General features: G+C 36.6%; 1 protein-coding gene across 15 annotated transcripts in view; it reads left to right on the forward strand.

Annotated features, from left to right (window-relative positions):
* The window catches only part of TUT4 (terminal uridylyl transferase 4), a 113,862-nt gene that overhangs the window by 95,350 nt on the left and 5,187 nt on the right, over positions 1-13,325 (forward strand). For 4 of the 15 annotated variants that reach the window (XM_072723948.1, XM_072723944.1, XM_072723957.1 and 1 more), the window contains 8 exons: positions 956-1,033; positions 1,169-1,346; positions 1,666-1,713; positions 1,803-1,885; positions 5,753-5,868; positions 6,795-7,018; positions 7,831-7,931; positions 10,995-11,442. In XM_072723948.1, the coding sequence (XP_072580049.1) occupies positions 956-1,033; positions 1,169-1,346; positions 1,666-1,713; positions 1,803-1,885; positions 5,753-5,868; positions 6,795-7,018; positions 7,831-7,931; positions 10,995-11,442 (1,276 nt within the window). The remainder of the gene's footprint in view (positions 1-955; positions 1,034-1,168; positions 1,347-1,665; positions 1,714-1,802; positions 1,886-5,752; positions 5,869-6,794; positions 7,019-7,830; positions 7,932-10,994; positions 11,443-13,325) is intronic. The other 11 variants (XM_072723949.1, XM_072723945.1, XM_072723958.1 and 8 more) reach the window with 5 other exon arrangements.

Below are 13,325 nucleotides of genomic sequence, written 5' to 3' on the forward strand. Positions count from 1 at the left end.
GCTCATTAGTGTATGTATGAGAAGCAAGGTAAGATAAAAATGGGGTATGTTTTCTCCACTCAGCCTTCTATTTAAAGTACTACTTTTATCTGTTTTAAGCTTCCGGGAAGATTCCTCTTAAGAAAAGATTCTATAGCTTAAAAGAAAAATAAAATTTGATAACAACTGACCTAATTAATCTAGTCTCTCATTTTCGTTGGGAAAACTTAAGATTTTAGGAGAATAATTGTCTTGTCTAGAGTCACTACTAGGCAGGACTAAGACTAGAAATGAGGTCGGCTGACCGTGAGCCTGTTGCAACTTTTTACTTTATTGCATCTTTTTTAAAGAAGTCCTCTTACACAGGATACTTTTCTTCTAGTAGCATTGCATCACCACCACCCCTTTCCTCACAATGAGTAATTATTCATGAAGATTTTATAGTTTTTATCCGGGTGTTGGAGAGATGTCAGAAAAAGCTACCTAATTTTCTCTTCAAAAAAATCAATAGCCAGGGGCTTTTTTAGCCTCATCTGATACAGATAACTGTGTAAAAATACTAGAGCTCTTCCCCAAAACATACAGTTCTGTTGATTTCCTTTGGGTGTACAAATCAATAGGTATTATGTATTTCTACATCTATGATCCTTAGATGATAATATGGTTTTCATTGTTTTTTTTTCTCTTTAGTTTCACTTCATTAGTCTTGGGCTGGATGGGTTTTGACAGGCAAAATAGGTAACATCAAATATGTTATTTGGAAAGTCTCATGCTCTTAAGATATCCTTTCCCAGCTTTGATCTTCCAGATACATTTTATTCATTAATACCTTGGCATCAAATTATACCATCCTGACATGTTCCTTTTGGAAAGAAGTATCTCAGTATCTTTTATGGCTACATTCTAAAATGATATGAAGATACTTAGGCATTTGCTTTATAAAACTTAAAATCTGATAATAAAATTGTTTTTACAGATCTTTGATGGAAAACAGATTCCACAGAGAATGGTTGATGGATGGAATGCATTTTTCTTTGATAAAACAGAAGAACTGGTAATTTTTTTTCATTCTTTATGTTATAGAATGCTCACTGATATATGTTAGGATTTGCATAATTTAATAATTTTACTTATACTTAAGGTCCATATTTTGGGTAAGTATAGACATCTCTTTTTTTCTTACCTATAGAAAAAGCGTTTACCTTCACTTGGAAAGAACACAGAAACCTTAGGAGAGCTTTGGTTGGGACTGCTTCGCTTCTATACTGAAGAGTTTGATTTTAAGGAATATGTAATTAGCATTCGGCAGAAAAAGCTGTTGACAACTTTTGAGAAGCAGTGGACATCCAAATGTATTGCAATTGAAGGTAATCATTTAGCTGACATTAACTGAGGAACAAAACCAAACAAAAAGCCAGACATTCATTTGGCAAGGAAATTGAAGGAAAAATTAAAAACACATTAGAATTTGGAAGATTCTTCCTCTTGATTTTTATGTTTTGACCCTTTTATTACTTTTTTCCCTCCCCCAGTTTCTGTCTTTTTTAATCTATAATTTTAGAAGAATAACTTGCTCATTTGAATGGTCTGATTATGTAGTGTTAGTCTCTAGTTATGGCTCCTATGTATATTTTATGTTGTAATGAACATAATTCCTAATTGAAAAATGAAATATTTATTTTCTAGATCCTTTTGACTTGAATCATAACCTTGGTGCTGGAGTATCTAGAAAAAGTAAGTTTTAAATATACAGATACCCTGTTTTTAAAGCTTTTACACATTAAAGTCTGCATCTTTATTTATTTTTTTTCTTTTTTAAATAGTGACCAATTTTATCATGAAGGCATTTATCAATGGAAGGAAACTTTTTGGTACCCCTTTTTATCCACTCATTGGCAGAGAAGCTGTAAGTTACCATAATTTGAATTCTGAGTCTTTCTTATAGAATTGCTTTTTTTGTAATATAGGAGACCTTATCCTATTTCCAAGTTGGTGTTAGAAATAGGGGAATGGGACAATTATACGCTCCCTATTTTTTTTTTTATTGCACTTACCATAGTTCATAATGAGATAACTGCGAAATTTTGTGTGTCTCTTTGTTGAATTCTGTCTTTCTCATTAGACTATCATAGTTCCATGAGGACAGGGTCTGTTATCTCTTCATCATCATATTTCCAGTACCTGGTAAGATGGCACAAATAAACATTTGTTGAATGAATGAAGGTAGTCAAGAGTCAGTATCCTTAAATTTTGAATTTGAGGTGCTGCCCACTGCCCCCTTCCATCTTTAGAAATCTTGATGAAAATATAAAGAGGACAACACCAAAGAAATACTTCCTTACTTGCTGAGACTTCTGCTCTAATTTTGAGATAGCCGAATTTGATGGCATGGAACTGAGAGAATTCCTTTTGCCTAAACTGGGTGGTATAGTATTTCCCATTCCTCTTGGTCTCACTCTGGTTTTTGGTTGCTTTCTAATGGGAGAAGGTCTAAGGTTCGCAGAAAAAGAAACTTCCAAGAGAAGCAATCTCGAGAGAAAATGTCTCTTCTATTACATAACGAATATCCTTGATCTTGTTCAGTATAGTTTCTGTACTCTTTCTTTGGGATGTAGGGTGAGAAAAGCAGAAGAGTCTACAGCTGTTTTCCCTTGTAGCATTACTTCTCAGACATTTCTTATTATCCTGCACCTTAGGGGATGGTGGTGATAATAATTATAATGGAGAGATAGAAAATAACAGTAAAATTTGAAATGACATCAAAGTTGTGTAAGAACAAAATGTCAAACAAAAGGAAAATCCAACAATAATTTTACTAACATACTAATTAAAAATAATATATGAAGAGCACAGTCAGATCAAAATAAATCTGCTGATACACTAACAAAGCATTTTACCTGAAAATTGTGGGAATTCCAACTATTAGTATGTATATGTACGTATGTTCCATAGGAACCTAGCAGTTTCATGTTGTCAGACTTTTTTAGTAGAATATTAGAGTCCTTAGTGAACTACAAATGTGCTAATAACTTTAGTCTATGAATACAAAGTTTTAGCAGCTCTTAATAACTCAGTATAAGTAGTCCTAGTAGATACCAGTCTTCGGTCTTGAATATCATTTGCAGTAAGACCCAAACATCAGTGGGGCCTGTCTGAAGGGGCCTGTGAGTCTGCTAACCATTTTTTGATCTACTTTTTTCTGTTTTAAAAGTCAATATATAGTATTCTATGGCTTGTGTATACTAGTTTAACTATTCTCCTTTGGTGAACATTTAAATTGTTTTTATTATCCGTGTTATAACTGATACTGTAGAAAATATCCTTTAAAGTCTTTCATACTAAAATAAATAAATAAATAAAGAAATAAAAACAAAGTCTTTCATACTTATACTTTCCATAGTAAAATTTATTCTTTTGATGCATATTTATTGATTTCTCTCCTATGTACTGACTAGGCTTGTAGGGATACAAAATAGATGTGTTTCATTCCTATATTACTGAAAATGAAGACAAGTATATTTTCTATTCATTCATATTTTTTGCTCACTCACATATTCTCTTTTCATCTATTTACATTATTAGGTCCTCTACTATTCTGACTCATTTTCTCCCATCCTGCAGCTATCTTCTGTCTTCATTTTTCTTCCCACTTAACTTAGATTTCCTGGTCTGCTCCTGGCATATATTTTAAATTCCTTTGCACCACTGACCCTTTTTTTGTTTTTATAGGTTTGTCAATGAGGACATTTCATATAAATGGAACCATAAAACATGTAGCCTTTTGTGACTGGCTTCTTTCACTTGGCCTAATGTTCTCAGAGTTCGTTCATGTTGTACCATGTATCACCACCTCATTCCTTTTTATGATTGAACAGTATTCCATTAAATGGAATATATATCACATTTTATTTATCCATTCATCACCTATGATGGACATTTGAGTTGTTTCTACTTCTTGCCTCTTATGAGTAATGCTGCTGTGAATATTTCTGCACAAATTTTTGTGTGTTTTAATTTCTTTTGGGTATATACCTAACAGTAGAATTGCTGGTTCATTTTGACAAATTTATGTTTAACTTTCTGAGGTGCTGACAGACTTTTTTAAAGCATCTGTGTTATTTTACATTCCTACTGCCAATATGTATGGATCCATTTCATCTACATCCTTTCTTTTTTTTTATGATAGCCATCCTAGTAGGTGTGTCTCTTATACTTTTATCTTTGACTTTAAGTAGATTTGAAGAGTGCTAAGTGGATATGTTCTTTTGTCTTCCAGGGACGTGGGTACTGTTAGGACAAACTGGTCCTTGTGATAGTGCAAAACAAAACTAAACTAAAACTTAGTTTATTATGCTAGGTGGTAGGATAAAGAAAATACGATCCTGCTACTTCTAAAACTTGGGAAAATTATTTACTTTGTATTGGTTCTGTACCTTCTCTTAAATGTTACATGTTCTTGAAATGTTATAATGCAAATCCAATCATATTTTAAATAAACCAGAGGATTGCTTTATTTACAGAGAAGTCTTTTGTAAAGAGTATAATTCTTGGGGCATCTGGGTGGCTCAGTCAGCTAAGTGTCTGCCTTCAGCTCAGGTCATGATTTCAGAGTCCTGGAATTGAGTCCTGCATCAGGCTCCCTGTTCAGCGGGTATTCTGCTGGTTCCTTTACCCCTGTCCCCTGCTTGTGATTGCTCTCTCTCAAATAAAATCTTTTCAAAAAAAAATTATTTTTTTTCAAAATAGCCTTCTTGAGGCAAAAAGCAGGAGATTTGTAGTCAGACCAACTTAGCTTGAAATCCTGTTTACTTACCAGCTTTTTTACTATGGGTAAATGACTCAAACTCTACGAGCTTCTATTTCTTCATCTGTAAGTGAGGATGAAAATAGTTTCTACTTTAATAAGTTATTAGGCAAAGATGCCACAGATGAATGAAGAAATAATGTGGATGTAAAGTGGTTAGCACTATTAGCAACTGTGATATTGATGATGATGATAATTTCTTTTCTTGATTTATTTGAGAGAGAGAACAGAGGGAAGGAAGGACAGAGGGAATAGGAGGAGGAGAATCCGAGCTGAGTATGGAGCCTGACTGGGGTCTGGATCCCACAACCCCTGAGATCATGACCTGAACTGAAATCATGAGCCAAGCTGCTCAACCACCTGAGTCACCCTGGGGTCCTGATGATGATAATTCTTAATCTTATTTTCATATCATGGTTTTAATAACAGTGAAATAATTTGTTGATATTTATTTCCTTTTTTTTTTTTTAAAGATTTTATTTATTTGACAGAAAGAGACAGAGAGAACGAACAGGGCAGAGGGAGAGGGACAAGCAGACTCCTGGCTGAGCAGGGAGCCCAACATGGGCTTGATCCCTGGACTCTGGGACCATGACCTGAGCTAAAGGCAGATGCTTAACCAACTGAGTGACCTAGGCACCCCATTTATTTCCTTTTTTGTTTTTGTTTTTTGATAGCGAGTTTTTTTTTTTTTTTAAATATATTATTTATTCATGAGAGACACAGAGAGAAAGAGGCAGAGACACAGGCAGAGGGAGACGCAGGCTCCATGCAAGGAGCCCAATGTGGGACTCAATCCGGGATCCCAGGATCACGCCCTGAGCCAAAGGCAGACGCTCAACCACTGAGCCACCCAGGCATTCCTATTTCCTTTTTTAAAACCACTTTTGCATGTTGGTCTTCTTTCCATTTGGATTGCAAAATTCATAGTGGTTTTTTTTTTCTAGTAAAGTTTTATTTTCTCTCTAGGAATACTTCTTTGATTCCCGAGTGCTAACAGATGGAGAACTGGCTCCCAATGATCGATGTTGTCGTGTGTGTGGAAAAATAGGCCACTACATGAAAGACTGCCCTAAAAGGAGAAGGTTGGCAAATGATTGTATATCAGCATTACAGGGAAAATAAATGTGAGGCCAATTGTAGCTATAACTGTGCTCATATATAAGTGAGAAAGTTCAGGGCTTTAAATTGGACGTTAGGTAAAATGTGTATTGGAGTGGAATTTTGTTACAGAATGATATTTATTCATGGCACAGTGGTATCTCATTCATTTGTTCATGTATTCATTAATGCATTCAGTTTCTGTTTCTTGAGGGTTTTTTTTTTTAATTGAAGAAGCATTTATTGACACCTACTCTACTGGGAACTGTGCCAGGAGCCAAGAAAAAAAAAAATGACCAAGTCATGGGGTTCTTGCTGAGTACCTTCCAGTCCTGCAAATTAGTAATTAAAATATAATTGAATCTGTGAGATATTTGAGTTATACCTATATAATATATACCTTGAGGAATATACATCCTCTATACCCCCAAAAATATAATTATCAAATATATCTTCCTATATTCTATATACTCTGTTTAATAGGCCAGGAAAATTCTTTCTTTAGTTTTCAAGGCTTGTGTAGTATAAAGAGCTTAGAACTTTTCAGAGAGTATTAATTCCTAGGTTCAATCAGTGCTATATGCTGACTTAAATTTAGAGAAGACACTTTCTTTAGGCATCAGCTTTTCCTCTGTAAAATGGAGATAATAAATACCAACCTCTTAAATATTGTTATAAGATTACAATTTGATATTAAAGTTTTTTCTAATTTGATATTATTAAGCTACTGGAATACCCAGTTTCTGCCATATGAGTAGGTGTGCTCTAAATGTGAGTTCCTTTGCCTTAAAAAAAGGTGCATGAAACAATGGGCATGTTAATCCCTTTATTGTGAAACTTTTGTATAGTTTAGGTTGTTCTGTGCTTCACTCAGTTTACAAGTCCCTAGCCCCCACATTATTGGTATCAGCAGTTTACTGTTTAGACTAAAGAAGAAAGACAGTGAAGAAGAGAAGGATGGAAATGAAGAGGAGAAGGATTCACGAGACCTTGTTGACCCCCGAGACCTCCATGACAGTCGAGAGTTTAGAGACCCCAGAGACCTCAGATGCTTTATATGTGGAGATGCAGGACATGTACGAAGAGAGTGCCCAGAGGTCAAGCTGGCCCGTCAGAGGAACAGCAGTGTGGCAGGTAAATAGAAAAGACCAAAAATAGTTTTTGGTAGAAATAAGGTCATTTGTGTTGATGTCATTCTAAGGATTCTGATTCCTCTCTGTTCCAAACTTAGCTGTATGATTTTGGACCTTACAATTTCTTAAAGAGAGAAAAAGAAAATTTAGCCTTTATTTTAGACAGTACTCAGATACATTCACTATTAAAGTCTTAGCAGTCTGTTGTATTCAGTAAACTCCCTTTAAGTATTCTGTTGATTTCAGTTACATCCTTTATTCTTTCCCTAGCAAAGTTAATAGAAATTAAATTTTTTTTTCCTCCAAAAGTTAACAGGAGTTTTTTTTCTGGGAACATGTACAGGAGAAATTATATCTCTTCCCATTACTATTATGTATGAGAGAGATCTGTTCCTGTTATAATTCGTAAGTAATTTTAAGAACTAGAAACCCCAGTTTTAAGAAACTAGAAACCCCACGTTCAATGAAAGAAAAAATAGAATATTTAGAAGTGATGATTTCCAGTTACTCAGATTCTTGTTGCAGAAGGTTTTCTTAAATATATCATCTCCTTTAGAAAAGAAGTATATGTCTTTTTGTTCTTGTTTCTACTACCAGTGTATTTTTTTTTTTTTTTTTTGGTGATTTGCATGATTGAAAAATGGCTTTAAAAATACTAGTTGTTATAAGTCTTTCACAAACGTAATAATGATTTAAAAGTCCAAGTTTATAAAGTTAGAAGGATTTGAAACTCTTAACAGAGGAAGGGAGTTTATTGATTGTCATTTCTTAGTTTTTTTATCTGTTGATTTTCTTTCTTATGTCTTCTCTTAGCAGCCCAGCTGGTCCGCAACCTTGTAAATGCCCAACAAGTGGCTGGTTCTGCTCAGCAACAAGGTGATCAGTCCATAAGGACTAGACAGTCCTCAGAATGTGTAAGTACTCTGCCTGCAAAGGGATTAGTTTTGTCAGGAAGATAGTACTATCTTTGATGGGTGATATGATTGATCTTTTAGACTGGCAAATATAGTCATCCAGATTACACAGTGCTTTGTAGAGGTGTCCTTGCTAGGCACATGAGGTGGGATGAGCATTACCTTTGGAGTAATGCAGATCTGGCTTTTTATCTGTGGGTAAGCTACTTAACTTTAGTAAGCCTGCCTTCTTATTTGTAAAATAAGATAACTACCTAATACATTTGTTGATTGGTTAAAATAAGGTAATGACTTTGAGGTTTCAGGCTTTGCCTCGTGGCAGAAGATCAGCACAATATTTATAAAAATAGACACAAAGCTTGAGATGTGTTAGGGGTTTAGTAGTGTTGGGGCAATACATGCATGGTGTTGGACTTGCCTGAAGCTTTTATGTGTCTCCTCATAGCTGATATGAATACCTAGTGAAATACGTCCTCTGAAAGAAGAGTATTGAATTAGAGTTCAGGTTTACAAGTTTCATATTAACTTTGCTGAGTTACTCTTAACCCTTGTGTAAATGTCTGTTTACCATGTACTCCTTAAATTAATTTAATGCGAATTGAATACTTCCTTACTCTAAACCTGATACTGTGCTTTGGTGCTTCACACTTGATCCCTTGGATGGCCATGTGAAGTGATAGGTATTAGTATGATCAAATTTTACAAATTGGGAAGCTGAGAATAAGAGAAATTAAAAGATTCAAACCTGGGTCTAGGTGTTAAATATGGTATAATCTGTGTTTAGAAAAAATTCTTAGAGGCTATTTGAAGATCAGTATTGGGAAAGTCTTGTAACAACTCTCCCATTTAGGAGCCCACTAACCCCACTTATAATATTTGAATACCCACTATGGTGCTGACATTTTTTTCTTTTCTTTTTTTTAAATTAAATATTTTATTTCTTTATCTGACACAAAGAGCACAAGCTCTCTGCTGGGGAGCAGCAGAGGGAGAGGGAGAAGCAACTCTCCACTGAGCAGGGAGTCTGATGTGGGCTCGATCCCAGGACTCTGGAATCATGACCTGAGCTGAAGGCAGACACTTAACTGACTGAGCTGCCACCCAGGCACCCTGGGCCTGACATTGTCATAAATGTTATATAACAACAGTAATATTAGCTAACATTGTTTAGTGGCTGTTGGCCATATCTTTTTTTTTTCTCCTGTTTCTTATGATAAAATATTGGAAAAGTACAGAAAGTAATAGATACCCATGTAGTGCCACCAGGCCTTAACAATTCTTTACGTTTTATTATCTTTGGTTTATTAAAAAGTGATATGTAGTCAGTAATTCCTATGTAATTCCTTTTGGATGCTGTTCCCATCTTAAAGCCTTCCCACCATCCCTTCCTTTAGTAGTAGATTCTAAAATGTATCTACTGTCCTGAATTTGGTGTTTATATTCTGTGTTGTTTAATTAATCTACACAAAAGTCTATGAGATAGATTATTATTTTATATTACAGGTGAATGAAGAAACATTTAAGGTTCTTGCATGAGGTCAGCACACACTTGGAACTAGGGCTTGAACTCAGGCCCTGTCTCTAAAACCTATGCTCTAACCACTTTCCTATGCTGCTGTTTTTACTTTTTGCCTTTAGCACTTACTTTTCTCTTACCTGAGATTTGGGTCATAGTCTGTCTAATGGACATTGTTGTTCCGATATCTCACAAAGCACTTTAACCTCAAAATGTCTAGAATGTAATACATATTTCTTTCCAAATTCCTAAACTTAACCTCTTGTCCCTGTGTTCTCCATCTCATTAAATGATCCTATTCGCTGGTTTCCAGAACTACTCCCTCTCTCAACCCCCACATCCAGTCCCTAAGTCCTCTTATTTTCTACCCATAAAAAATAGCTCACAGCCATTTGCTTCCCTATCCCTATATTGTATTTCCCTAGCCCACAGCCATTTGCTTCCCTATCCCTATATTGTATTTCCCTAGCCTAGGTTACCGTCATTTCAGGGCTGCTATCTTAGAGCAGTTTTTTACTCACTCTCTTTAAGTCTTCCCCCCACCCCCCAGACTCACTCTCTATTTCATTCCCATTAAGCTAGAATAATTTTTCTAAAATACAGATTGATCATATTCCTTACCAGTTTGAAAACCTTCAGTGGTTTCCCGGTGCCCTCAGGATAAAAGTCTTAATGACAAGGCCTATGGGACCCTTCATTAACATGTCCCTCATTCTTCAACCTCAAATCTGCCATTCCCTTGCCCTTTTACTTCAGTAATATTAAACTTCTTTCAGAATCCAGTTGTTTATACAAGCCAGGAGGTGTCGATGAGCGTATAGACCTTCAGTCATGTTGTTCCCTCTGCATGAAACACTCCTCCCCTTCCCTTGTCCCTGTCCTATTTTATCAGACTGACTGCTGTTTACCCTTGTGTCTCAACCTAAAGGTCACTTCTCTGGCAAACTTTCCTTGATTTCCACTTTCATTCATCTTATCGTTTTCTCCTCCCAAGTATGTTTAGGTATTCCTGCTCTGGGATTTCCTTATACACTATATATCATAGATTCCTTATCATGATAATGATTGTATTTCATTGTAATTGCTCATGTAATCTATTCATCTGCACTTTCTCCTTTCCCTTATAAACTTTAAGTTCCTTCAGGGGCATGCATGTTAGTATTGATTTTTAATACCTACAACAATGCCCAGACATAATTGACAGTAGCTTGTTGAGGGACTGAATCAAAGTGGCTGTGAGATATTTAGACATAAATTTCTAGTTACAGTTGGAAATATGGGTTCTGCATGATGGGAATGACATCTAGGTTCTCTCTTCTTTGGACAGTAAAAACATTTATAGGGTAATATATATGTCAGAGAAGGTTTGAGGCTCTTGGAGAAAATTCTATTTTCATGTAAAATGAGGCTCTTACTATGCACATCAGAGTTGTGTTTATAATGTTCTGATGAAATAACTCCATAATTTTGTATTTAGATAATCTCTGCTTTTATACATTAAGATGTTTTGAAATTAATTTTAAAATGTTATCTTTTTCTCTTTGCAGTCTGATTCGCCATCTTATTCTCCTCAGCCCCAGCCATTTCCACAGAACACTTCCCAATCAGCTGCCATTACCCAGTCTCCATCCCAGCCAGGATCCCAACCCAAGCTTGGCCCACCTCAGCAGGGAACCCAGACCCCCCATCAGGTCCAGATGCCTATGTATAACTTTCCCCAGTCACCACCAGCTCAGTATTCTCCCATGCACAATATGGGATTGTTGCCAATGCACCCTCTCCAGATCCCTGCCCCATCCTGGCCTATCCACGGCCCAGTGATCCACTCTGCACCAGGCAGTGCTCCCAGCAATATTACCCTGAACGATCCCAGCATCATCTTTGCACAGCCTGCTGCCAGACCTGTGGCGATCCCTAACTCCTCTCATGATGGACACTGGCCTCGTACTGTGGCTCCAAATTCCCTGGTGAACAATGGTACAGTGGGGAATTCGGGTAACCCTTCCTTTTCTTCTTTTGCATCTGTCTGTAGAAAGGTTGGGTGATTGGTATTACTGGTTGAACTTGGGGAAATAAATATGAGGAAAAGAATGGGAAGCAATATTTATGAGGGACAATATAGGATTAGGTAAAGTTTATGGGCTGTCAATTCACACTGTCTAGATTTGAATCCTAGCCTTGCCATTTATTATGTGGCATTAGGCAGTTGCTTATAATCTCTTTGTGCATTGGTTTCATCAGTAATATAGGGATATTAATAGCATCTAACTCACAGGAATGTTGTGAATATTAAATGAAGTAATATACTTAAGTGTTACTCATTTTATTATTATTTTAAATTTTCACAGCAATCCAGCATGGTGTAAGTATTATTAAAACTAACTTTATAGTTAAGGAAATTGCAGGGTTAAGTAACTGTCATGCTGTCATAATTAAGCATAGTAGATCCAAGATTTACCAATTTCTTTCTTCAAAACCTATGTATGATCTTTGCCCTAGACTCATTTCTCCGAGTAAGGATCAGTTCTTTAAAAAGGTTGGTAGCATTTTGTAGCATTAAAAAATATTAGTTTTGGGTGCCTGGGTGGCTCAGTCGGTTAAGTGTCTGCCTTTGTCTCAGGTCATGATTCCAGGGGTCCTGGGATCAAGTACTGCATTGGGCTCCCTCTGCTCAGCAAGGAGCCTGCTTCTCCCTCTGCCCTTCCTACCTGCTTGTGATCTCTCTCTCACGCTCTCCCTCTCTCTCTCTCTCTCTCTCAAATTAATAAAATCTTAAACAAAAAAATACAAAACACTAGTCTTTTTTCTGATTTCTAATATATTTTCATCATAGAACATTTGAATAATAAAGAATAATCCATATTCTCAATTCCTAGACGTAGCTGCCAAGTGATATGTAGGTGTCTTACCATCCATTTGTTTTTTAAATATTGCATAATCAAAAATATTTGATAAAAGATAAATCTTGTTTTATATTTAGCTTTTTAGTCCATTTTTTAAAGACATTTATTTTAGAGAGAGCTTACGAATGGGAGGGGCAGAGGGAAAGAAAGGAGAATCTCAAGCAGACTCTGTGCTGAGGGCAGAGCCCAACTGGAGGCTCCATCTCAAGACTCAGATCACGACCTGAGCCAAAACCATGAGTCAGTTGTCTAACTGACTGCGACTCCCAGATGCCCTGATAATATATATATATTTTTAATCTTTATTTATTTTAATCTACGATAGTCACACAGAGAGAGAGAGGGGCGCAGAGACACAGGCAGAGGGAGAAGCAGGCTCCATGCACTGGGAGCCTGACGTGGGATTCGATCCTGGGTCTCCAGGATCGCGCCCTGGGCCAAAGGCAGGCGCCAAACCGCTGCGTCACCCAGGGATCTCTGCCCTGATAATATTTTTATTTTAAAAACTGTATTATTAAAAATTTGAAATGTACACAAAAAGAAAATGATGAATTACACCCTCCTCCCCATTACCCAGCTTTTAGCAGTTATCAGTATTTGCTAGTCTTTGACTCCTTTACTGCATTTATCTGTTTTAAAGATTTATTTATTTTGGTGGGGGGAGGGTAGAGGCAGAAGAAGAGGGAGAGCATTTCAGGCAGACTCCCTCTTAAGCATGGAGTCTGATGTAGGTGAGGTCTTGATCCCACAACTTTGAGATCATGACCTGAGCTGAAACTAAGAGTTGGACACCTGACTGAACCACCCAGCCATCCCACTCCTTCACCTCATTTTTTTTTTTTTAAGATTTCATTTATTTATTCATGGGAGACACACAGAGAGAGGCAGAGACATAGGCAGAGGGAGAAGCAGGCTCCATGCAGGGAGCCTGATGAGGGACCTGATCCTGGGACTCTGGGATCACACCCTGATCTG

This window comes from Vulpes vulpes, chromosome 10 (genome assembly GCF_048418805.1).
Source record: "Vulpes vulpes isolate BD-2025 chromosome 10, VulVul3, whole genome shotgun sequence".
Lineage (NCBI taxonomy): Eukaryota > Metazoa > Chordata > Mammalia > Carnivora > Canidae > Vulpes > Vulpes vulpes.